A 25,959-nucleotide genomic window follows, 5' to 3' on the forward strand; every position below is an offset into this window, starting at 1 on the left:
TGAATTCATTTAATGATCCCATAAATCTACCTGATCTTTCATAAACTAGATTTTGATCTCAGAAGGAAAAATACAGTTCGGGATTCTGGTTATGTAATTTGTCTGATGCGCCTGCGTTTTAATAATGTGTGTGTGCGCATATTAAAGTCTCAAGTCTCAAGTAGGAGATACTTTGTCTCGATAAGACGTAGCCAGAGAGCACGTGCATTAAATTTGCATGTCGCCTTGTAACATACAAGTGTGTATGCGTGCTTGTGACGTGAGTAAGTGTGCGCGGTAAGCATAGGAATTTGTGGTTTGGTGTATACACATGCATACTTGGGTGAATATGCACGCGTGTGTGTGTGTGTGTGCGCGTGTGGCAGACTCTGGCAGCAGGCTTGAAATTAAAACCTTATGCGGAACAGAGCTCGTGATTGAACTGGAATTAAAACAAAAGGCAGAAGAGCACGGAGTAAAAAAAAAAAAAGAAATGGGGAGAGGAGAAGGAGATGGCGAGAGCAGCAGGAGGAGGAGAGGTGTATTGTCTAAGAAGAGAAGAAGTGAGCGATTGCCACCACTGCAGTACTACAGCTCGTCTGGGTTGTTTCTTATCAGAATGTCAGGCAGACCTTTCCCATTGACTCGCTTCTGTCAGCAGTCTTCTTAAATGTGAAAGCAATTAGGGAAATTGGCGAAGTCAAAGAAACATCTCAAAGACACCTAAAAGAATAGCTGTGATGAGTTGGAGAGCGCATGTGGAACAGGGAGGGATGAGCGCACACTCACATAAAATACATGTGAATGTCTGCACTCAAGGAAAGACACACTCCCTGTCTTTTTTTTTCTTAATGCACATACACCTGAGTAGCTCTTGCCTTTGATGGCTGAGATCGTGTCGAACCACAGTTTTCGTCTCAAGTCTGACCTGTCCTTTGTGCTGCATGCATTTCTGTGTCTCTTTGATATCTCCTAAGTAATGCACTTTAGTTTTCTTGACCTAATAAATCACTGAATTGACGCTTCAAGTAAGCGTATTATATTAATTCAGGGACAAAATGATTACTAGGAACACAGCTTATTCAAATGGCACACATTACAAGCGAATTCCTGCATTTTCCCTTTTAATAGCCTGCACTACACTTGCCTTAAGGCGTTTCTGAAGGCATTCCCCTCTGCTCTCACCTCTCTTAACCCCTGAGCATGGAGCATCTGCTTTCTCCATTCAGTTGGAGCTTGCTGATTTAATAGCTCTGGGCATATTGCCTTGAAAAGGAGGAAGAAAAAAAACTTTTGGCCAGGGCCCCTGGCTTTCTCATTAGTAGTCTCTCCCTGCGATGTATAGGAGCATTCTCACTGGTCAGCCCTCCTCTTTGTGGAACACAGTCTTGACCTGTTCCCACCACACATTGTCTGTGTGTGTGTGTGTGTGTGTGTGTGTGCATGGAGCGGTCATTTCCATGAGAAAGGAGTGCAGAGAATGGACAGGGGCTGCGTTTTCTTTCTGTGAGATGGCTGCAGACGCGACTGAGGGTGCACAAGGGCGACCTCATCCATCATGTTGTGAATAGCCTAAAATTATCACCCAGTGTTTCTGGACATCATGTGATGAAGAGATTCTTGACAAAGGTCATCTTGGGTAAGAGCAACCCGGGGCTGGCTCTCTGACCCCAGTTTTTGGGGGGTTTATTTTCACTTGCTTAAATAAAGTTCACAGTGTAACTGCCAGTTGCTTATGGAATTTATACACATTTACCATTTTAGTTATGCATCACATAATGTATTGTACTAGATAAAATATGAAATCTTATGTAAAATATGTGGCCCTTTAAACAAAAACTATAGGTTAAAAGGAGGCTAAAATGATTACACATGGTTACTAACAAAAGTAGGTTTGCAACTATGAACATTGTCTTTGCTATTATATTGAGTAATTTGATCCATTCTTAAAATTAACTGATTGGAGCAACTTTAAGACTTAAATAGCTAATCTGCTGGGTATATAATTCAAAATGCCTATACTTTCTTCATGTATGTTCTTTCCACAGCATGACATGTCTCACATTTGTTTCTCTTTTAAGCACACAGTGCTTGCTGCACGCTTCAGCAATTACCCTGGACATATGAGCTGGCTGCCTCTGTCCCTTTTTTGTTTTGTTTTTTTCCTGGTTGTCCGTCGCATGGTTGTATTAAAAAGGTCCATCCTCGGTGGCCAGTCGGGAGGTTTGAAGACCGGAGGAAGGCGGGGCGAGTGGGCGGGGTTAGTGTTTTGGTTGGTCGGGAGTGACGTATCCGGAGCGACTTCCTGGTCTGTCTGCTCCCTGGGAGGAGGAGACGGAGACTGCAGTGTTGTTAGTTTGAACAAAATGGCTGCGAGACCACTGTCAAGGAGAGCTCACTGAACGCCTACCATGAGTGTCCGCTCCGCCGTCTGGATCAACACAGAATGTATTTCCCCGGAGTCGCTACTCATTTTGCATTTGCGGTAGCCAGTCCGTCGCTAGTCGTCCAACCGACGACTTAAACAACAACAACAAAAATCTTTTGCACTTTAAAACAAGTTGGGTGGCTGGCTGACGGCCGTCGGCTTGCTCCGCGAGAAGTCATCGGCGATTTTTTTTTTAACGAAAACTGCCTGATTTCTCTGGTTTGCAAAACCTTGCAACGGTCGACGACTTACGACGCCAACCAGCTAACGTTAGCTTACATAATTTAGCTGCTTTTAAAAGTCATTTTAATCGTGTTCGTATTTTTTTTGTTTTTGTTATTAGTGGTGCTTCGTCCGCTTCCCCGCCCCCTCCCCCCGTTAAATCGTGACGTTTTAACAAATTGTTTTTTGGTAAAAATAATTTCACAGCGTATGTGTTTTGGGTTTTATTTTTTAATCTTTTTTCTTCTTGCTCAAAGCATAAATTACCGTACTTGCTGTGTATATATCTGGCTGAGTAGCCGTTGTTTACCTCGGTATCTTGTCACCAAGCTGCTACAGCAGCAGTCGGCTTATCTACCAAGTCTGACTTTAATTACGACTAAATCTCTGCTCCATCTCTTTACGGGTAACTTTAGAAAAGACATCGGAGAATGCTTTTATGCATTTCCCCCCCCCTGCCATGCATCGACTCTTAACTGAAAGCTGCCAAAGCTGTGATTAAAGCAAGGTAAGTTTATACATGTAATTTATTTATATATATTTTTAGATTCTTGGCAAACTGATGAATAATGTTAATCAACGTTTGGCAATCAAAAATTGTAGCGGCAGCCGAAAAATGAAAATCGCCGTGTTCCTCTATACTTAAGCTAAAGTATATCACTCAGCTCTAGTCTCATTGACATACAGACTAAGCCCGGTTAACAACAGCGGTAATGCCCCGGCAAACGCTCAAGTACTACATCATTAAAACATCCATTAACAGTTTACTAAGCGTGTTTGTTTTGCCCAGATTTCTGCTCACATTGTTTATGCAGGGCATTCTTCGGCAAAGGAAAACACTGATTGAGCCGAGGTATTCTTAGATGTGCCTTTAGACACGGGTTTGATGACTAATTTTAGTGTATTTATTTGAAGGGTCTTGAATATGTTGGGAACTTTTGTGTTATATCATAGCCCTTTTATGATTGGCTGAGTGCGCTGGAGCACACTATGTACATGTGAGTGTGTAATGTGATGGTTTCTTGGAGCCACTGGGAGAATTGCTTTGCCTTTTCCAATGTCTGTGTGGTTATTAGAAGGTAATGGGGCGCTAATTTTATAGTTATAGTTTGATTGCAGATAGCACAGAGTTGCATTAGGGCTGTAACACCTTTTTATATTTTCGTTAAATGTTTTAATTCGTGCCTATCCGATGTAGTTACACTTTTCTTAAATGTGGCAAAGGCACAGTCCCATTTGTTCCCAATTTTCGCTACGCTTCGGTCTGTGGTTCAACTGTATCACATTATGTATCTTGTACACCATTGTACATTCCACTACACTAATTCTTAGTACATTATTAAACATAGCTGTCCTGTCTCTCTTCCCTCCTTTCCTCCACACCCCTCCTTCCCAACTCGGATTGAACTGTCGCTTTCCATTGCTTCCCCCCCTCGTGCATCCTGTCCCCAGGCGCTGGAGTATAGCTTTTAATATCTCCACCGCGTGTCTTAATTGAAGTACATAATTTCCTGTTCAATTTCAAACCCCCTTTTCCTCCACCCCTCCTCTGACATCTCTGTCACCACTGTCTTATCTCTACCGTCACACATCAGTGAGGTGATGAAATGAAAAATGTGCCCAAGCTGTAGTGGCACACCGTACATTTGCAGTCAGATGGGGATGGTTTATTTTTGTGTATGATGGATATATGCACTGTCTGTGAATGTAAATATTTTTGTGGCATATTCAGCCAGTGTCTGCACATGTGCAATGCCTTTCATTTTTTTGGCCATGGGACTGTGTGACTATTTATGTCTAGCTCAATACCTTTGCCATTAAGTAATGCCCTCCAGTTGTTAATCAGGACTTGAGTGCACCCTAGACGGCCAGCTGACAGACGGGCACAAACACACAGCCCTTTTTTGCCCAGAGCTAAGGGTCCTTCAAGGCTGATGAGCATGCAGTAAGGGGATAGCTCTGAAAAGATGTTTTGGGGGGTGTCCAAAATGAGTGGAGAGAATAGGATGCTCTTCACCGTGGAACAAAAAGGAGGAGGGAGTTTAGTTTTTCTTAAATACCATGCAATTACCTTTACCATTACCAGACACAACTGTAACTAGCACTTAAACCACAGCAAGTGGTTTAAGGCACTAGGGTAAATTTTGGGATTGCACATGGACCTTAGATCACCATTGAGGGGGTCACTCCTTAGGCAGTGCATGTTATGCTGCAATGAAGGTGCAGGTTTTCTGCCAGAAGCAGTCAGGAGCAGTGTGGAGTATCTGGGGGTGTAGCACTGATTTTTGCATGCCACTGTCCACTGTACTGTGATACTGAGGGAGCAGTGCAGTAGTCTCTGTGTACATGCAACTCTAGCAACTGTTGCTAATGAAAGCAGACAGAGAGAGACACTCTGGGGAGTTTATTCCCTACTTCCAGCACGAAGGGAAAGTACTATACCAACAGTATCGAAACATGTATCGAAATACGCTTAATGTCATTCACCTGCAGCAGTAAATTAGGTAGTCTTCCCTGCTGGAATTAGTCAACATAAGCAAAACATTATAAGTTGAACTGCCGATGGGAAAACAGTGTTAAAGATTTGCTTGGTTCCTTTTTACTTTTAACTTTAAAAAAAAAAAAAACTTCAATTCATTTGAACTGTATTTATGTGTGGAAAGTGGTTAGCCCACTGTCACTGTTAATGTAACAGTTGTAGTATAAAAATAACCTAAATGTATTAAATATGCAGAAAGTGTGGCATAAATATTGGTATATGTCCTATTGTCATTAAAACATTTCTGAATTAAATTAGCTCGGTCTTGTGACGTTTACCTTAGTCCCAAAATGCAAAAGGATTCAAAATGAGAAATTTCATCTCACAGAGGCTCAGACTCAATGAATTGTATTACTTCTTTTGCCTTTTTGGCAGCATTGCAGGCAGGAAACACATTACCCATGTTGGCTCTGGATCTAACCAGGCTTTAGGCTGTTGGCATCTAGACACTGTTTTGATTAGAGTGTATTGTAACAATGCCGGGAGGACAAATCTTGGCAGTAACTCCATCTGCAGCCCCTTATCACTAAAGGGGCAGGATCATTTATTTGAAAGGAAACCCAAGTTGCTTATCCTTAGTTGACCCTTTGCAGACAAAACATGAACACCAGTGTAAGTTACTATCATTAGCCTTGTTTCCACTGCAGGGCCAAGTGTAAATATACTGTATCCACCATGCATTTTTCTGTACAGTGGTAAAATAGTTTATTTTCCTTGTCAGATATTTTGTTGTGGCCCTGGTGAAGCCCCCTGTAGTTGGACTTGTGTGTTGCTTCTGTTGTCAGTCCTCTCCCCCTGTCATTGACCCTATCCCAGGCTTTAGTGTGGTAGTTACTGAGCCTGTGATTATGAGGCTTTTCAAACAACTGGCACAGTCGCGATAGATAACGCGCTTAACACCGCCGCAGGGTGCTCCTCAAGTAAGGGTACATTGACAGTAGAATCAGCTGGATTGAATAGGGGGCTGCCAAAAGCCATTAACCTCTTCCTCTGCTCACTGTATTGCTATTTTAATGTCAAGGGGGGCAGGATCTAGATTTACCAAGCAATGGTGTTTGGTTTAGCCATTGTACCAAATGAGTAGTGTTTATGTGGGCACACCCCTAAGGGGGGAGTGTGTCTGTACTTTGTGTTTGCAGTTGTAATAACAGAGCACCAGAAAGTCATAAATGGTTACAGTGTCCTTCGATGGATGTAAACTAGAAAACAAAGCTTTTTAGGTTACATCCATCCATCGTGTAGACCAGGCTTTACTGTTGTTTTGGTATAAGATGGTGATCTCATGTTATGATAGATGTGATCTCCACGTCTTACACTCTCATACCCATATCTGGCATTTCTTGTGAATTTGCAAAAATTGAAGATGCACTCTAAATAGGCATGGATGAAATTAGTTTAAGTTGTGAGTAAAAGGTGGCAGTTTAAGGAATCTTCTTGTGATTAGTAGCCACACATACAAACTAAAGGGAGGTGGATGTGTAATTGTCCTCCTTATCTAACTTCTGTGCCAATTGAGGGGGCAGGGGCTTTAGGGGCCCACCAAGGGTAAGCTAGGACTGGGTGGAAGCAGGGGGATGGGGGAAGCGAAGCTGAAACCCATCGAGCTGCTGCCTGAGAGTCTTGGCAGGGATCCAGGGGAATGTTCAATGTGCCGAGGTTTGGTTGAGGCCCCGGTCCCTCCCTCTACTTCATGTTAGCTAATTGGAGAGACGTGGACAGAAGGAGATTGGCATCAGATAGAAACTGACAGAGAATATGCAGGACAAGCAACCATATAATATTCCCATTTCCTGCTCAAAATCAACAGACATCCTTCCTCATTATGTAACAGGACTTGGTCCCTACAGCACTAACAAAGCTTTCAGTTATGGCAGTGTAAATCGCACTAGCATGCACTAGCTCTCCCTTCACTGGGGTCATGGCTTTGGTTGATAATCCACGTCAATTCTTACCCCTGAACACAAACTTGAATACAATCAATGAACTTTATCCGTCTGCTTTTACTTTTATTGATGTATGGATGTAAAGTGGTTTTCACAGCTCAATTTGCACTTCAATACATGACAAATTATAACAATAGGAAATAAAAATAAATCATGTTTGTTGGTGGCAAATCAGGTCACCTTACAACACAAAAACAACAAGAACAGTATTAAAAGGTAGGAAGAATAAAAACATATAAAACAAGATAATAGCTGATATGCAAATTAGCATAGTACAGTAGGCACAAACCATTGAAGGCAGCAGGAATGTCATTTTGCAAGTATTTTTCATATTTAAATATCTTTATTAGTAGTTTTCTCAGTTTTTTCTCAACCAATAGCTGCAAGACATTTCTGAGGATTGTTATTGGCCACATAGACCTAGGGTGGGTATTTATTCTTATTAGATCAGTTAAGCCAATTTTTACTTTAAATTTAAAAAAAAAATGGTCTAATGTTTCATTTCACTTTGATAGATGTAGGCTTTTTTTTGTGTCAGAATATCTGTATCTCATCTGCTGTCCAAACAGAAGGAGCTGTTGTGGCTTTTTCTGCCATTCTTTTCCTCTAGGCATTGTTCCTGCATCTCTTTGCAGGCTTGCTTCTCACTTTCAGAGACTGACTGATTGCTTATACTGCTGGCAGTCAGTAAATTGCTGATGGGACATTGTGTATGCCTGTGTGCTTAAATATCAATCTTTTCTGAGTAGAACTTTGTCTTTTCAGCCTTGGGTGTGTGATCATTTGGTGGAAAGTAGGGAAATTTTGGTTAGTCCTCACTTCCTGATATACCTTCAAAGGACTCTTTGATGGTTAAGTCTCAGTTTATGACTCAGGTTAGAATAACATTTAGGTGTGGGTAAGGTAGCCAGATGTACTAGCTGACAGAGACAAGTGCCACTGGCAATGGTAGAATTGCTGGTACGCCGACAGTGCAGTCAAGCTATAGAAAGCACTCAAAAATAAACACATACACCAACACATTCAGCTTGACAGCTTCTTCTTGAATTCACTAAGCTTTAGCAGTGGCGATGGCAAGGACCAGGCTTTGCTTAGTCTTGTGTATTGTGCTGTTTTTCAGTTTAATGAGCTGCCACTGTGTTAAAGTTTCATATCTGCTTGGCAGAGGCAGCAGCCAAGACTGTGAGAGAGAATTTTCTGGAAGCAAACCTCAAAGCTGTTATTTATAGTACAACTGACTCCTAATATGTGGTTGTTTGACATTTCTTCCTCCCCAGTATTCCCCCCGCCGAACCAAAACACTGCTCTCCAGGGGCCATCTCTTCTTTACAGGTTTTACCAACATACAATATGTATTCCACAATTCACTGAGCAAGCCTAGTCTAATAGCAATAAAGTGCACTGTATGTTTTCATAGACCATTTTGACCACCGGCTGTAAGCAAAGCCGACATGCACTGTATGCACAGGATGCTTACAAACCGAGCACTCACTGAGACTGAAGGATAGAAAACACAAGAAGATTGTTATTAGCACTTACCAACCGTGGAATTTACAGGCTTCTTTTCCCCAAGCTGTTCAGGTTGAGAAAACACAAATGCACTCCCACACACATTTGTGGAGATTAGTTGGGGTGTGTTGCAGTATTAGCAGGTATTGAGGAATTATTCCCCAGGTAAAGGCTGCCTAAAATGTTCCATGTAATAAGGCTCTGGAGAGTCTCATAGCTTCCATAATACGACAGGAATGGGTGGTTTTCTGAATGGCAGCGGTGGCAGATTTACCACAATCTGTGGTCATGAGTCTTGACTCTGTTATTCTCCCCCTGCCCCAAGAGAGGAAACTCCTCTTCCTACTCTTGTGTTTGTGGTGTTGTCTGTAGCCATTCCAAACATGATTCTCCATGTTTTGATTGCTCTTCTTTTTCTTTTGAAGTCCTGTGTCTCCCTTTCATTGTAACGCAGAGAATAACATTAGCACAGTTATCCTCCATTTTTCCCATTCTCTACCAGCCTTGCATTATCTTTTGCCCTCAACCTTATTTTTGCTGTCTGGTTCTTTTGACACTAGTGATCAAGGTGTACGAATATTTCAGCCCCCCCCCCCCCCCCCCCCTCAAACTCCACCCCTGTCCTCCAGTCTCTCCTTGGTCTGCCAGCCTCAATAGAGCTTCATTTAGTTTTGTTTCCAACTCCTCTCCAGTGAGGATTCTTTTGGTCTTTGCCCTTTTCCAGCAGTATTTTTTCTTTCTCTGTGTGCCCTGTCTAGTTCTCTGGCGGCTGTCGTTCTTAATTGGTATTGCTCTGCGTCTGCTTTCATCCTCCGCCTGCTCCCTCCCTTTCCTCCATCCCTCCTCCCTCTTTTCTGCATCCCTGGCGGAAGAAGACAGGCATCAGACTGTCTGGTCCCGTGTGTGTGTCTGTGCTTTTATGCATGGTTGGTGTGTGTGTAGTGAGTTTCTAACCTCTTTCCTGTATAATAGCATGTTTCTTGTCATGTCTCCTCCTCTGTAACTTATCCCCACATATAGAGATATTAAGCAGTTGTATTTAGCATAGTAAGAAAGGGGGATCCTGCTTGGATATGAAATCACGAGTTTCCAGTGGTCAGTTTGGTCAGTAGTCAGTTATAATAGTTATAATACACAATTGAGCTCTGCAGTTACAACATGGAGACACATTAATTTTTATTTTTTTGTTGGGTTAAATGCACCTTTGCATTGATTTTTGTCTTTTTATCTGCAAATCTCCATATGTCATTTAACCATATCTTTTTATGGGGAAGAATATGAGCTGATTGCTGGTTATTGGCTGTGGTGTTGCAAGTCCCTTTAATTTAAGAGAACCTTAAGTGACACACGCTGGCTTTGTAGGTCATTAATGTCAAAATGGGAAATGTTTCCCTAATTGCAGAGTCTTACTGCCAGAGGGGGTAAACCTGATGCTGGGGAGTGTGGCAGAGAGCGATACAGCCCAGAATCACTGCTGAAGAAGTGCTGCTGTCAGCAGTACTGAGAAAGGGGGAGAGAGGCAGGTAATGCAATATGTAGGGTCAACAGAGGTCAGGATGGAAGCTAACTTTGACGATGACTACATAAGCTCAAAAGTCAACTGCCCGCTCTCTGATTTCACATTCACATGCTGTTAGGACATTACCCTAAATGATATTACAGAGTGTGACACATAGGAAATCAGGATAATAACTTTGTTGTTTTAATACTTGGACCTGTTTTTGTCCAACCCTCATAGTGACAGCAATACTTGTAAACAGACACTAGTGCAATCTTTTGTGTATAAAGACTATCAGGAGGAGCTGTAGTAGAAGAGACTCTGTCACTAGCAAATGAAAGGAAAACAAAAATAGTTTCTGTCACCTAAAACTCCTTTGTCCATTTCTTTCCTCCAGTCGCTCCAATTTGTTCCATCGGCAAAGCTTTTCATTCACTTTTTTCCTATTCCTATTCTAGATGTTTATAGCAGTGCAGCATTTTCTATTATTTTCTTGTTAGGTGGCCAGAAAGAGACTTAATACTATACTTAATAATGGTCTCAAATACGGAAGAGAATTAATAAAGAGTAAGATCACTTCACACTGTTGTCAAAATAGAATTTTTTTTTGTTGCACATTTATTTGAAGTGGTTTCAGTGGTCATTTTTCACAGTATCGATGCAGCATTATCAACATCACGAAAAAGGAATAGAATATCATTAATCTATTGGTATTGTGTCAAATGTAGAAATCCCAGTATTGAAATTTCTAACTTTCCCACTCCTATCCACAGTGCACATATTCCATACCGTTATCTGTATGCACACTGGATCACACAATCACATCCACACATAATGGAACCCCTATTTATTCCCCGAGGGCAGCGTTCAGTGGGGCTGTTTGATATAACGATATATATCGGATGACAATATAAAAACATCTATCGTTTCATTTTATGCTATCGTTTGTTTCGTGGTGTGGCAAAATAAGCTGTTTACGGTAATATTTTTTCATCGTTTTGATGGTCACTGTAGTGGCTATATTAATTTCTTAAAGTACTCTCTTTCTCTTATATGTAAATAACCACACTACTGACGGACAAGCGCCTGTTTTTATGCGTTGTCATTAGCAACAACGTCGGTAACACCATCGCGTGTCCGCTTGTTTATGTTCCACATAAACCTTTCACAATAAAGCTCAAGATCCTGTTGAGACTTTTCAAAATAAACAGAATCACGTGAAAGAGCAGATTATTAACGGATTAGAAGTAAAAAAGAGCCGCCAGGTGCTAAAAAATAAACCTTAGACTCAAACGTTAGAACAGGCTTTTACCCGCAGCACGCCGTGTAATAAATACAAAGAAAACGGCGGCCGTTACAACTTATGTCTAAAAATGTATAGTTTCACGCCTTAGTTAAAACAGTCGACTCCAGGTAAAGGACGCGCAGCTGGAAACACTTCACGCAAGTCGAGCTGCCCGAGATTCACAGAATTTACAGAAAATGTTAAATTTTTGTGATTTATATCGTTATCGGGACGATAGAATTCTTATATCGGGATATGAGATTTTGGTCATATCGCACAGCCCTAGCGTTCAGTGAGCTGTTGAGATAGCACAATGAAAAATGGGATTGTGTTGAGTGTATGCGTGAATGTAAGGGAGAAAGGAAGAACAATGAAGCAGGAAAAGGAACAAGGAAGCTAAAATAATTTCCCCCAGGGATCAATAAAGTATTCTGATTCTGATTCTGAAAAAAAAAATACAGTTGGAGGAGCAGTAATGCAAGATCTGTATGTTTGCCCAAACCCCTTTATATGATTCCTCTTCCGTTGCTGCCATAGAGACATTACTGCACCATCAGACTGTCTCATTGAAGCCTCTCCTGTCTTTGTGATTGACAGCTCCCTCCCACTGCCAGTGGGCAACACAGTGGGAGACAGGCCTTCCATTAGTCTTCTGTTAGGAGAGTTATGATTCATTCATATATTCAGACTTTGATTCATATCCATGCTTGTGTAGGCACTTTTTATATTTAGTGTTTTGTTCAGTTGTGGTCGATAACACACATTTATCAACATTGGGATTTTAACTAATGATTTTTCATCATATTGATTATTATTGTGCTAATTGTTTCACTAAACCAGATATAATGTCAGTCTTATGTATGTATGTGAAAAAATGCTTTATTCCCTTCACTGAATATGACACATGCATTGATGTCCATTGCACTTGGTGAAGCCTAAAAGCATGCACACAGTCACTGCCTGTGTTCTAGCTCATGCCTTTAATAGTTTCCAGGAGCTGTCACTAAAGCTGAGCCAAAGCAAATGGAGACTGAAATGAAGTACTTAGTTTCCCCTGAGCCCTTAGGCTAGCTATCTAGCTAGTTTGGAACCACACTCCCACTAAAAGGAGATCTTCGTTAGAAGAACTCGTGCTTTATTTTGTCTGTTGGCCTTCATGTTTTATTCCTTTTGCTCCTTTAAATCCTTTCCTCTTTTTTCCCCTTGACTCGTTTGTTGTTTTTAAGCCTTCTTGTTCACACTCACTTCATCTCCCCCTCTGTCCCTTTCCTTTTTGTACTCGAGTAGTCCTCCTCTTTCACCTTCTACATTTTAGTTTTTGATCATGAGGGAAAGTGTTTATCACAAGTTCCTGGATTGATTTTTTTGTATGCAGTGATGCTTGTAGATGGAAATGTTGTTGTTTTTTTTTTTTTACGTTCTCTGAGTGCACTTTGGCCCTGACTTACAAATGGCTCATAAGGAAGGTACTACAAGTTAATGTGTGCTTTTGAACATGCTTGAAATCCCCTGAAATTAAAAAAAAAAAAGTAACAGTAATATTGCATTACCATTTAAGTTCATTTAAAGTTTAAAAATGAACAAAACAAACAATTTACAGTGTGGGGCCAAGATGTTTCTGAATAACTCTTGATGTCCAAAGTCTACAATGCAGATCATACCAGTTATAATGTGTAGAAGTATTCCTTAATTGTGCTCTTCTTTTTTTCTTTTTTACTCATCATTCTTTCCCCTTCTTGTTGAACAGCTGAGAGAAGCTAGCAACAGAAGAAAGAGAACCATTTGATGGAAGAAAAGAAAAAGAAAAAACAAGAAGAAAAGACCAAGAAGGAAATTGCTCAGAAAAAGGTGAATATAAAACCCCTATTAAGGCTTTGCAGACATGTGAGTGCTAATCAAGTGATGCTGACTTGTCCACCATTTTTGGACATGTGACAATCATTGTGATGGTCAAGTTAATAACCGGCAAGTCAGACAGGCCTTTGGACCAGTCAGTGACCCCCTGTCACTAGGGAAACATGTATTCCCCAACCTCTTGGTAAAAACCTCCTTGTGGTTGCTAGCATATTGCTGCAGTCTTGTTTTGAGTGGAAGTGGCAGCCTTGTAGCCTGACCAGCTACTCTCTGAGCTGTGCTGAAATCGTAAAAGTGTGATGCACAATGGAAATTTACAGTTTGCCCTCACAATAAAAGTTGCACACTTTGAAACATGTTGGCTGCAACGCCGAAGTACAGCTTTTACTGTGAAGATGAACCCTCTCCATTTCTGGTATATAAAGTACTTCCACTTCTAGCTGGCAAGTATTTGCAGACGAACATGAAAAACTCTAGGCAACCGTGGCCATCTGTGAGCAACCAAAGTACCACCTTAGTTATGACTGATTTCACCAAGCAACAGCCCAAACATCCAGCGACCTAACAAACAGTGATTGTATCATGTCCGATATGTCTCGCACAGTGTGCGCATGACGTCACGTGAGAAACCTCAGTGCTATCCATTACACACACTTTTCTGTTATTAAAATAGATAGGATACTAGCCTTCACTTAAGTTGCCCCTGTGCATGGAGTGGTTTTATTGTAAGTGCTTAATGGTTGATTTGTTGAAATGTAGGCAGCAAATTTCCATTAAAGGACCAAATGACTACTTCTGTTCACTGATGTCTTGAAACGATAGGCTCACTTTATTCGGTAGCACTAGTCGTTTGATTTATTTGTGAACATCATACTTAAACTATTCATTTCCTAAATCAGTTTCTCTTCTCTTCTGCAGGCTGCTGATCAGAAACCCAAAGGTGAGTGTCATGAGCAGACAAACTACACCCTCTCATATACTTCATTTTCTAACACTACATTCCAGCCACTGATGTACATTAATCAGCTCTGATTAATACATAAAGGCACACACATTATTTATGCATTATACACACGTAGCATTTAGCATTCTTGTACACAGATGGACACACACATTTTGCACATGCATGCACAATTGTGCTGTTTGACTCGGCACACACACATGCAGACGCTCATTAGAGCAAATACAGGGGCGTTTTAATGCAGAGTGACGCTCAGTATGCCAGGAGCACCAGGCAGTGAGGCGTGAGGGGACCCAGACAGCTCACTGAGTGTGCTGTAGGTAAAGCGATGGGGGGATGGGCTATAGAAAGAAGGGAGAGGATGAGTGGGATAAAAGAAGCAAATGGTGTTCAGCTGAAATGCAAAACTAAAGGAACAGTGTCCTCATATCCCCTCTGCAATTTCTTAAGATGTTAAAATAGTTTCTCAGCGTTCTTGTTCCTGTAACAAGTTTGTAATTTGGATTGTTTAAGTAAGACATGTATAACGATCTGTACAGCCAATAGATTTGCATGCTTTTGTTTTATAAATAGATTTCTAAATAGAGTTCTACTTTAATGCAGTAGCTTACATCCACATGCATACCGGTATAAAATGAAATATGGAAGCGTTGTGTCCCAGCTGTCTGCATTAAAAGGAATGAACAATTGTTAGTTAAGAACATCTAAAATGCTCCATTGCCTCCATAATTTGCGATCTGCTTTCAAACCTGAATTTTCATACATCATGGACGAGGATAATTATCAAGCACACCCTCCCGCTTTGTTGTCACTTAGCAACACAGTGAGGTTATTCCTGTGTTGACACTTAAAAAAATGCTGTTAATGCTAAATACCTAAACTAAAGGTTTCTGTTAATGCATGGTAGTGTTGGATTGAAGATGGCAGAAGATTTCATCCTGTCTGGGTTTTTTTCTTAGTGTGTCTCTTAGCACCTGCACTTTGCCAGTTTGAGCAGCAGTTTGGCCATCTGGGTGAAACTGTGAGGCTTTAACAAAGGTCACCACAGCTTGCCTTGGACTCTGACCTGCCTATTTAATTACCCTCCCTGTGTTTCACTGCACTGTCTGTGAGTTTGACCTATTAACCAAGTTTCAAAGCTGCCTACAAAGCTGAATGCATCCAATTTCAATAAGCATTTAATGCCACTGTTCTTCTGCTTCAGTGAGAGATTAAAATATCAGACTCCTCTAGGGCTACAATTCAATTCAACATTTGTATGACTTCTGCTTGCATAGTACTCAGATGGGGGCTTGTCACAAATATTAACAAAGAACATCAGGAGTGAAGAGGCACATTTTATAGTGGGTTTTCTTTTTTGTACACAGGACATATTCACTGAGATCTTTTCCAGAAACAGTTTGTACTAATATACGTTACTTTCACACATGTATGCTGGCATTTACAACAGAAAATGTATGTTTTGGTCACTGATGACGCATTAAAGGCAAGCAGGACTGCTGCACGTTTATTTGTTTTCTCAAACTTTACCAATGATCCGCATAATGCATTAGACAAGGAGCATGGAAAAGATTATGTTGTTAGGCTGTAGCCGTCCACCTAACCACAGGATGTGGCCAACAATACGTGTCACATGCTGTTTTGTGTTGTGAAAGCCTGCATTGTTTCTTTGTGCATCTTCCTATTTGTCTTCAGAGATCTTGTATTTAAATATGAGGCAATACCTTTTGACCAGTAATGTGTTTTGGCCCTGCAAATCTGCAGCTGTTGCTATTTTTTTTTTATTTTTTTTTTATTAAAAACCAAACCCTCCAATTTAGTGCACTGAAAGTAATTAGATGCATTATATACATGAGCAGAAATGTGCTATAGCCACCGGTGGTGCTCTGAAAAGCATGTTTTACAGCCATCTTCACTGTGCTGCTCAGTTCAGGAGCCCTTTTTACTAACTTGCTTTAAAATGTAGGCACTATATATAAAGCACATCCTGCTACACTGATGTTTCCATTGTTAGATTTGAAAGCCAGTGTGCCAAATAAATGTCTAAATAATGAAAAGCATAGCACAGTCTTCATATTTTCTTGCTGCGCTGTATGAACTGTGTATGTTGGATGTGTGATGCAGCAATTGAAATGCCAAGAAGGGAAGGGGGGAAAACTCTTTTTAGGAGAGAAACCCATGGATTAGGGCACAGTTACGAAGGGAAAAAAGGGAGCGAGAGAGAAGAAATAGGAAGTGTAACGAGCTGTTTTGGTTCCACATAAAAGCAAAAATGAAGAAAGGAAAAGAGGAAGGGAAGTAATGAAGCAGCGAGCAGCAGACAAGTGCCAAAAATGACCGTCAAGAGTCAATGACGACACTAATATAGCAGAGGACTAATGACATGGAGATTTATTTTATGGTGTGTTTAATGAGAGATAGAGAGGGAAAAGGACATGGGATGAGAAACTGATTGCGTTTATGTAGTGGGTAGTCATGCAAACAGACAGATAAAGAAAGTAGGTGAAAGAAGACTAATCGAGAAATCAGGACTTCTGTGAGTTTGCTTATAACCTCCCATCTGCAATAGCTTTTAAAAGGAACGTGGCATCGACTAGAATGAGATGGGTTTTCATGCATGACACTAAATAATAGAGGTGTAAGTGTGTGTGTGTCTGCTCGCGTGTATGCACGCAAGACCGGGGAAATCGGTATGCGGTAGTGATTTGTGTCTTTCCATCCATATCAGTGCATTCTGTCTTCCTTATACACTTTCAGAAATTCATAGTCACATACACACTACCACTCCCCACCCTCTCTGCCTTTTGCTGCTTTCCTCTCTGCAGGCCTCCCTGGTCCCAGGCATTTCAATTTGTTTGCGGTAATCGATCTCGGCCTGGCGCGTTCATATGTATGAAAATGAGATAAAGCTTCGGCGCACTGGAATTAACTTCTCTGCCCCCTATTAGGCATGGAGCTTCACAGAATGCAAGGTTCCAGGAGGCAGTGTCCCATTGCCCCAACCCACCCCCACTCCCTCCTACACACACACACACACACACACACACACACACACGCACAGACAGGCTGGACCTCTGCCTATACAGAGCCTTTCCATCCTCCCCCCTCTTGGTCCCCCAGTACCTCGGAGACGCTGATTATTCACCCCCAGCACAAACGCACCTTCATCACAATCTTTGCTCCTGCTGCAATCACAATCAGTCGATTTGATTGCTACACATATCTACTAACCTTGACAAAAGCATGTGCACATACACAGAGACACAGGGTACGTAGTGAGTTTGATACCCACAGCCATCAAAACGTGCTCATTGCAGCGACTTGGAGCCTTTCAATATGTTTTCAGTGAAGGAAGCTTACATTGTTTAACTGCAAAACTGCCAAGATAATAATGTCCTTGCCAAGATTGCTCTTAGCATGCACAAACACATGTGCGGACATACAAATATGATTGAATTTGTAAGAAAACATGGCCCAAACAGGAAGTTAGACAAACAGAACTCAAAAATACAAAACAAAAAAAAATTAGAAAACTACATTTAGAAACAAAAAGCCACAAGGAACACCACGCTGTGTCTCTTACATTCCTACTCTCCGATAATCAGAAAATCTGCAGTCTCTGTTTCTCCTGCTTGTGTGCTTTTCCCTGATGAAAGGTTGGAAATTTAATGTGCTGTCTGTCAGTACCTCGTTCCTCACTCTCCTCTTTGACCATGCTGTTACTTCCGCCTGTTTCATTACCCTCTACGTGTCCCAGCGACCGCATCCGAGGAGAAACATATTTACACGGTGTCACCATGGTGGTAACAGCATTATGTTTTCAAAGTGGCAACAGACACACATAAACACAAGTGTGTCCTTTTAATACCGCATTGGATTCATTCGCAATTTCACATGCTATTAATTGCGTCAACACAGCTCAAATGGAATTTCATGAATTGCAATCTAATTAGAGGCTAATTTACTTTAACATTTGGGCTGCTTTTTTTCCGCTGTTAAACACATTTCTAAACACTGAATGAATTAATAGTGAATAGCTTGTGAATTACGTCCTGTGGATTTATGACTGCCAAGCATAATTGTTTTTCCTTTACCCCCTGTGTGCTCACCCCACATGAATGTCAAGTGTTAGGGGAAAGTGAGGGATGTAGGAATGGACCAAGGGAAGCGATAAAGGAAAACAAGGGGGACGCTCAGACTTAAACAATGCTCTCCTCCCTCCGTATTCATGTTGTATGATCACTCACAAGCTGCTGACAAGAGAGCCTCACATACCTCCCCCATCACCTTGTTCTCCCCCACCGGAGAGCTGCTTTATGTCAAATACCAGGCAGATTAATAGGATGTATCGAGAAGGATATGAATGACACTTAAGCCTGTTTTTGAAGCGCGAGGTCTATGCCAATTTGTTTGTTTAATGTTGTAAAACTGTCTGGTCTCCCCCTCATATGGCAGCTTGCTCCCCCAAAAAGGTGATCTTGTCCATATGGCAATTTATACTTGTAGCTGACTTACAGTTCAAGTTCAATGATGTCCATAATCACCGTGACCCATAGGTTTGGGAAGCCCAGTTTTAAGTCGGACTTAAAACTGACCTTCAGCAGCCAATACTTCATCCAAAGACTTTATGGGTGCCTCCCATGTATGCAGAATTAATAATTAAGGGTTCTGTACTTGATTGTTTAGATAGTTGGGCATAGACGTCTATGGGGATTGACTTGTTTTTCACCCATGTAAGTGGTCTTTTGTATAAAATGTAAGGCAATAATGTCTGGGACCTGTAGTCATAAAATACCTATGTATGAAAACATTCTTTTGTAGACCCCCAATGAGTTCTGCTCAGATTGTTAAACTGATACTCAAATTGAGCTCCCTTGACTCTAATAACACTAACATTATAACTGGGGCAGACTTTGTTCCTCATTTATGTATCAGCCTTTAAAAGTTTACAAACCTTGAATCACACTATGGAGCTATCAGAGCCAGAGGGATTCACAGCCGATCGTTGCACTCAGGCACTGACCTCGGAGAGAGGTGTAGTGCGATCTCGTTAAGGCTTTTTACCTCGTTTGAAGTTGGCTGGTATTAGGGTTAAAAAGCAAAAAGGGGTTCTTGAGGCCACTCTGTCATAATACTAACAAGCAGGTGAGACACGGCTGAGATGAACCTGACACAGCCAGAATATGGCGGCACTAATTATGGAGAGAGTGTAGAAGAGGCGTGGTGGGAGAAGGGGTCACAACAGGCACATGGAGGTGCATTAGGCAACTGTCAGTCTCTATAGTAGTGGTCCTTTTATAGGATGGGTGAGGGGTGAGAATTTTCTCTCTCTCTGTGTGGTTTTTTCTTTTTTCTTTTCTTATACAGACAGATGGGGCTCTCTATAGACACACCCACTTGACCATTTGAGTGCAAAATCGGACACACGCACATGCATTTGCCTGTAAGTGAAGAGTCATCTCATCGAAACAGCCAAACCTAATTTCTTTGTAGAACCAACGTCTCTTTGCAGAACATTGCCATCTGCTTTATACTCACAATGCTTGTTGATTATATTTAGACATTTATTACACTTGCTATAGAAAGTAACAAATTACAGCAACTGGCGTCTCCAGGTAAACAAGAATATTGTGCCAATTGTGAGAATTGTAGATGAAATGCACAGAGCAGTGTAATGAAAGGAGTCCTGATCAGATTTCTGGGGAGGGACTTGACTCTGATGTGGTGATTGTGGTGTTAGTGCCTCTGCTTACATATTGCCTGCAAATTTAGTCTGTGTTCCACTACTTTTGCTAGGGTATAGACATGCTTTCTTTCTTTGCCTTGTTTACATATGCAAAGAGGAAGCACTGCAGCACACACAGTCGAACACAGTTTGTAAAAAGTTATTGTGTGTAATGCACTTTGTAACCTTCCAGGGGTTTTCTTTACCTTTTCTGCTTCTTGGATGTTGTTACATTGAGAAATTTGGCACCGTGTAGGGCATAGAAGCCTGTGCGTTGCGTCTGTCCCTCCCCCCTCTATAAACATGGCTGCATAATAAAGTGGCTCAGCAGACAATAGAAGAGATCTGTGAACCTGCACTGCCTGGCACTAAGCTCAAGGAGCAAATCAGTTCTTTATAATAGCAGATACCCTCTTTTTGTGCTTCATTCGTGGATTTTCAGTTCTATATGTGATTTTGTTATAAACTTCAGTTTGCGGCTGAAGTTTTTTGTTTTTTTTTAAATGTTTTTTTTGCAGACTATTCTTAAGCCACTGATCCTTTTGATTGTGTAATTAACCATTTAGTGAAAAGAATTGCTTTAATTAAAACTTTGGTGCGAGGTTGCAGAGAGTCCTTGAGCTGGAGGGTTTAATGGAATTTGCAGGGCACTTGATACAGATGCTTACTTAATTGGCTCTCATTTTCAGGTTCAGTTAGAGGCACTAAGGGCCAGACCACCACATCATAAAAGCCTAAATTTGGTTTTCACAGCACTAGTTGAAGTTTCAAATAGTTTTGTATTTACAATTGCTAGTAAAACAGTTATTTCCAATAGTCCATTTGTCTTTCCTTGCAGTTTTAAAAATTAGTTTCTTATCGAGATATTGTCGAAAAGTTGTAGTTTGATTTTAAATGCCCAGTAAATATGTCTTCAGATTCTTTTAAATCCTGCTTGTGAGTGAATATTTATAAAATGTTTTCTTTTGCTTTTTTGTTTTTTTAATCTGAGTTAGAATCTCTAAGAAAAGATACTGGACCTTTTAGAAGAGCTTAATAAACAGTGAATTATAAATTATGAATTTATTCAGTAAATTTCATTGCCATTCCCAGTGAACCAGCATATGCTTCACTTTCCTCTTTTAATCTTTTATACTTATACACTTATCCAAGGGACCCCCTCCACCTTCCACACACACACACACCTCTTATTTTATTTTTTTCTCCTTGGCTCTCTTTTTCTATAACCCCCCCCCCCCCCCCCCCCCCCCACCTCTTCAAAAGCACTTAACCATCCATCATGGATTAGGAATCTCTCTGAGCAAAATAAAAGACGTGTCTCATTAAATGTATTTATGTTTGTGCAGGGTAGAGGGGAACAGTGTCTGTACTATTTTTCTCACCTCTTACGCACTCAGACAGCCATTTTTGCTGTCTCATTTTTGTCTGTCTACACACACACACACACACACACGCGCACATTACTTCCCTCTCAGGAGAGCATTAATTCTCATTCTCAATTCTGATGTACTTATTAAATACAGATTACACTGAGGGTGGTTACACATTATCCAGTTTGGAAGTGTTATAGAAGAGATGTTTTTTAAGCTTCCTTGCAAGGAAGTTTTGACAGCATGATTTAAAAAAAAAAAAAAAAAAAAAAAGTTTAATAGTTATTGTATATGTGTGAAAGACATTGTCTTAAAGTACCCTTGTTACTACCACAACAAACAGATTGTGTGTGTGTGTGTGTGTGTGTGTGTGTGTGTGTGTGTGTGTGTGTGTGTGTGTGTGTGTGTGTGTGTGTGTGTGTGTGTGGCTAATCAGACAAAAAAAAAAGATTTTCCTTTTTGTAACAGAAATGTGGAGAACTGGAAGCAAAAGATGTATAGTAGAAACTTTGGGCTGGAGTTTGAAGAAAGACCAAAGAGAGAAGAAAGAAGGTATAAAGGCAGGTTGAATGAAAGGTTGAGATTCAGAGTGGAAGGATAAGGAAGTGGAAACAAGAACATGGCAAGGAAAAAAGACAGAAACAAGGCATGGGTGAAAAGAGACAGAAAGGCTAGAGATGAGGGATCAAGATGGATAAAGGCCCTGAGGGAGAATAACATAGTGAGCAGTGAAAGACAAGGAGGCATGGAAAAAAGGAATGGCAAGAGAGTGAGCGAGCACTGGGGCTACGAAGTAACCTGCTGGTGGGAAGATGAGGGGAGAAACGGGTGGAAACAGTGGGTAGAACAGAAAGGGAAGGGGGCAGGGCGGCGTGTATTCACCATACCGGTGTACGATTGGCTGAGACAATGTCAGGCGGGCAGCGCTGAATTAAATCAGATGTGCGTCACCAGCTGCAGTTCCAAGCCAACAGCCAACCACATACTGCTGGAAGGGGGAAGGTTCTTCTTATCCCTGTCTCTCTCACAGGCTCCCTCTTTCTCTCTTTCTAAAAACTCAATTGAATTGGATGAAAACAACTATGAAAGTGTCTTTTTGCCTGTATGTGTCAAATACTATGCAAAATATAAAATTCTTACCTTAAATGTGCGTTTGTATGCCTGTGGAATAACACTCTTTGTGTATGGGAAGTGGATTTTTTTTTTTAATTTCTTTTTTTAAAGATCATTATGTTTTGATTTCAAATAAAAATAATACAAATACTTAAAATACTCTCTACAGGAAAAAAACATATATTAGTGAGTGGTTGTAATTTGTATTTCTTTCTGATACAGATCAATGCAAATTCCCCTGCTGTTAGTGTGTTTCAGCAGGTAGGCACCCTGAGAGGGCCTCTGTTTTCAGCTGTGCTTTTGGACAAGCTTTTGGCAGCCACAGCGAATACCTCTGCACTCTGATTTATTTTAACCTCCTATGCGGTAATGTTGGCTGGTGTGTGCATGTCACTGTGTGGTTAATTACTACCACTGCAGTATAGGCCTGCTGTAGGAGTAGTTTAGACTCTCATACCAGAGAGACTGAACCCCTAAATATAGCTGCAAGCAACTATGGTCAGAGTGCAATAACCTTCCAGCGTTTGGTGATCTCAGTGGGCAGTTTGACCCCATCTTATCTGAGTGACCTTATAGTACCATCTCACCCCACTGGAGCTCTTCCCTCTCAGACTCTCAGAGTAAAATTTGAAATTGAATCTAATTTAATTTTAAATTGAAGTTGAACATATTCAACCAATTCACACGTGTAGTATTTTGGCAAACAGGACCTTGAATCTTTTTATCACTATAGAAAATGTTTATTAATTACCAATGCAAAAACATGATTGTCAACACACCCAATAAGGTGAGCGTATTTCATTATATTTTATTATAGGTTTATTTGTGTATTTACATTTATAATGTTTAAATATTGAAAATGTAGGTCTTAAGTGGTTCTCTGCAAATATATTATTTGCTAAGTGACATGTAACTGAGTAATAAAAGCAGTCGCCTCTGTGGATGACCTCCATTTTCACCTTGTTAGACTGCACCTGCAAACTGGTAAGCCTTATTCTGCTCTGCCACCAAAGTGAGCTTTGGTTGGAGCACTGGCCTTCTAGTTCACAGCAAATCTCAGTAGCAGAACAACTACTAGAGTCTGTCCAACCAAGGGACGAGACCCTCTTTGGGCAAAGAGCTGAGTGATATTGGGGAATTCCCCAGCAGTGCCCTGACTAGAGAGAATGCAAAGGTAGGGAAGGACACAGCACATTTTTTAGTTTTAAAGGGACATGCCAGGGTGTTGTCCGTTAGTAAATCAATCACATGGGTTTGTTCTTTGACGAATATAAAAATATAACATTAGTTGCCAAGTATAGATCTCAGATAATGAGTTGCGGCCACAGCTCTGACCTAATGTAACTAAAATGAGCAATTTTCTTTTTGTTTTATTTCCTCCTGTTAAATTCTAAATTTTGGAGGTATACCGGATAGTTAAAAGAAAATGTTTGGATGCAAATATTATTGTAAAGTTTTTCTTAGCTTGGTCGCAATATAAGAAGATGAGATCACTCAATTATTTTTAAGTAGATAGGCATTTGCAGCCAGTAATGATAAGAATAAGAAATTCATAACTAATTTAATTAACTAAGTAATAAAGAAAGAGAATGTAAGTAAATACAGATAATAGGATATTTGCAGCTTGGACTAATTAATTTCTATTCCATTTATTTTTCATTCGAACAAACTGGCCATCCTACCTCTACAAATACAAGAACTGTCTTTCTGTCCCTCTCCCACTCCCTTGAGTCAAGGCAGTCTCAGCTGTTGTGTAGAATGGTTGTGTCTATCCAGGGACTATAGAAAATAACATCATCAACTATTCATCATGTATTTTCCCTTGGACCAAAAAACTGTAATTCACAGCAGCTATTGAGTTACAAGCTATTGATGTCAGTATGAAAGCAAATATTTCTGTGCAGCAGGAAATTGTGAGGTAGAGTACTTATACATGCTACAGCCACAGACTCACACCAACAAGCTGCTCAGTTCCCATGACGATAAAGAAGTGTGTAATCTTACAGCACCCTGTAGAGAAAACTTTAGCAAAGCCAATCTGTTTGGTTGCTGACTATCCAAGTCCTACTAATAATAACACCTTTCAGGCTAACACTCGATTAGATGGCTGGCTGGTCAGTGTAACCACAGGGAAAGGTTCAGACTGAGGCCAAACCAGCAGGGAAGGGAAACGTGTGTAAGTGTGCGTGTCTGTGCTGGGAAAGGAAGAGATAGAGAGGCGAGTTTAATTAGGAGAAAAGGAGGTATCTCGTCGTGTTTGTGTGTTGGTGTTCTTTCAGCAGAAAAAATCTGACCTTTTCATAGATTGCATCTGGGTCAGTAACATATGCTCAACAACAGGCTACATGAGGCAGTTAACTTCAGGTGATAGTTCACAGGAGAAGTGCAGAGAAAAGGTTAGATTGCTCACTACCTGGATAGTACCATAAATAAAATGAAATGCACTGAATTTACAGAAACTGCATGAACATCTATTTTTAGTAAACTGTCTTTAAAGCTTTTTTCATCAGACTTCAAGTGTCATTAATTGTAGTTAAGACCATTAAATATGCTAGGATATAATTTGATAAGATGACAAGTTTAATGTGCTGGCATGCTGTGGGCTATACATATGGCTCTGTTAAAAAGGTTGACAGCTCTCTTATTAAAAAAAGAATAGCTCTATATTTTCAGCCTTTTTCAGTGTTGGTACTGCCCAGACAAATAAATATCTTCTGCTCTGTGTAGTATTAATAGTGACTTAACCCCGACATTAATACCTTGCTACCTGCATCTGTCTTTCTGTGTGTGAATGCTTGTGTGCCCATGTATTGTATCTGTCCAGTGCCAGAGCCTGCTCCCACTAAGCCCAGTCCCGGCCCATCCCACCACCCCGCCAGCCCCACGCTGCCCCTCTCCTCCTCCTCCTCTTCTTCTGGCAATGGCAAGCGCGCCTCCTGCAGTAGCCAGCTCCTGACTCAGACTCCCCCTCAGCAACAGTGCCAGTTGTCCTCTGCCAGTGCTCGCTACCCACCCAGAGAGGTGCCCCCGCGCTTCCGTCAGCAGGAGCACAAGCAGCTACTGAAGAGAGGCCAGCCACTGCCAGCAGGAGCCCTCAGCACTCTCACTCTCTCCTCCTCTTGCTCCTCTTCCTCCTCTTCACCCTCAGCATCTTACTCTTCTTCTACGAGTACCAGCAGCACTACCACAAACTCTACCACGTCCACTGCGAGCAAACACCACCAAGGTTTGTGTCAGTCCAGTAAAAAACATTGCGGCCAAATGGCTTTCTCATATAAATATATATATTTTTTAGTGGTTGCTTTAGGGTGATGTTGTGACTTTTGTCCTTGTTAGATGTGCATTTTAGTGAGTTTAAATAATACAATACATATACATGATATACAAAAACCCTCCTAAAGCATTCAGGAACCATTATCCATCTTGGGATGGATTATGAGAGAGAGATGTTTGCATTTGTAGATGTAACTTCATTTCAAACTTTGCATCCTTTTTTCTTCTTAGAGACGCATAAGAAAAGCAGTACTGGCAAT

The 25,959-nt window shown here is 40.9% G+C and overlaps 1 protein-coding gene across 4 annotated transcripts in view; it reads left to right on the top strand.

Moving 5' to 3' along the window:
* The first annotated feature begins 2,253 nt into the window (after positions 1 to 2,253).
* Positions 2,254 to 25,959, top strand: part of tnrc6c2 (trinucleotide repeat containing adaptor 6C2) — a 54,618-nt gene continuing 30,912 nt past the window's right edge. For 2 of the 4 annotated variants that reach the window (XR_003272625.1, XM_026170582.1), the window contains exons 1-4: positions 2,254 to 3,137; positions 13,151 to 13,251; positions 14,176 to 14,197; positions 25,251 to 25,652. Coding sequence is in view for 3 of the 4 variants with exons in the window: in XM_026170582.1 (XP_026026367.1) it covers positions 13,189 to 13,251; positions 14,176 to 14,197; positions 25,251 to 25,652 (487 nt within the window). In the remaining variant the exon portion in view is untranslated. Of the gene's footprint in view, positions 3,138 to 10,022; positions 10,144 to 13,150; positions 13,252 to 14,175; positions 14,198 to 25,250; positions 25,653 to 25,959 lie in introns of all 4 variants that reach the window. The other 2 variants (XM_026170583.1, XM_026170584.1) reach the window with 2 other exon arrangements.

The sequence above is a fragment of the Astatotilapia calliptera genome, chromosome 6, assembly GCF_900246225.1.
Source record: "Astatotilapia calliptera chromosome 6, fAstCal1.2, whole genome shotgun sequence".
In the NCBI taxonomy this organism is placed as follows: domain Eukaryota; kingdom Metazoa; phylum Chordata; class Actinopteri; order Cichliformes; family Cichlidae; genus Astatotilapia; species Astatotilapia calliptera.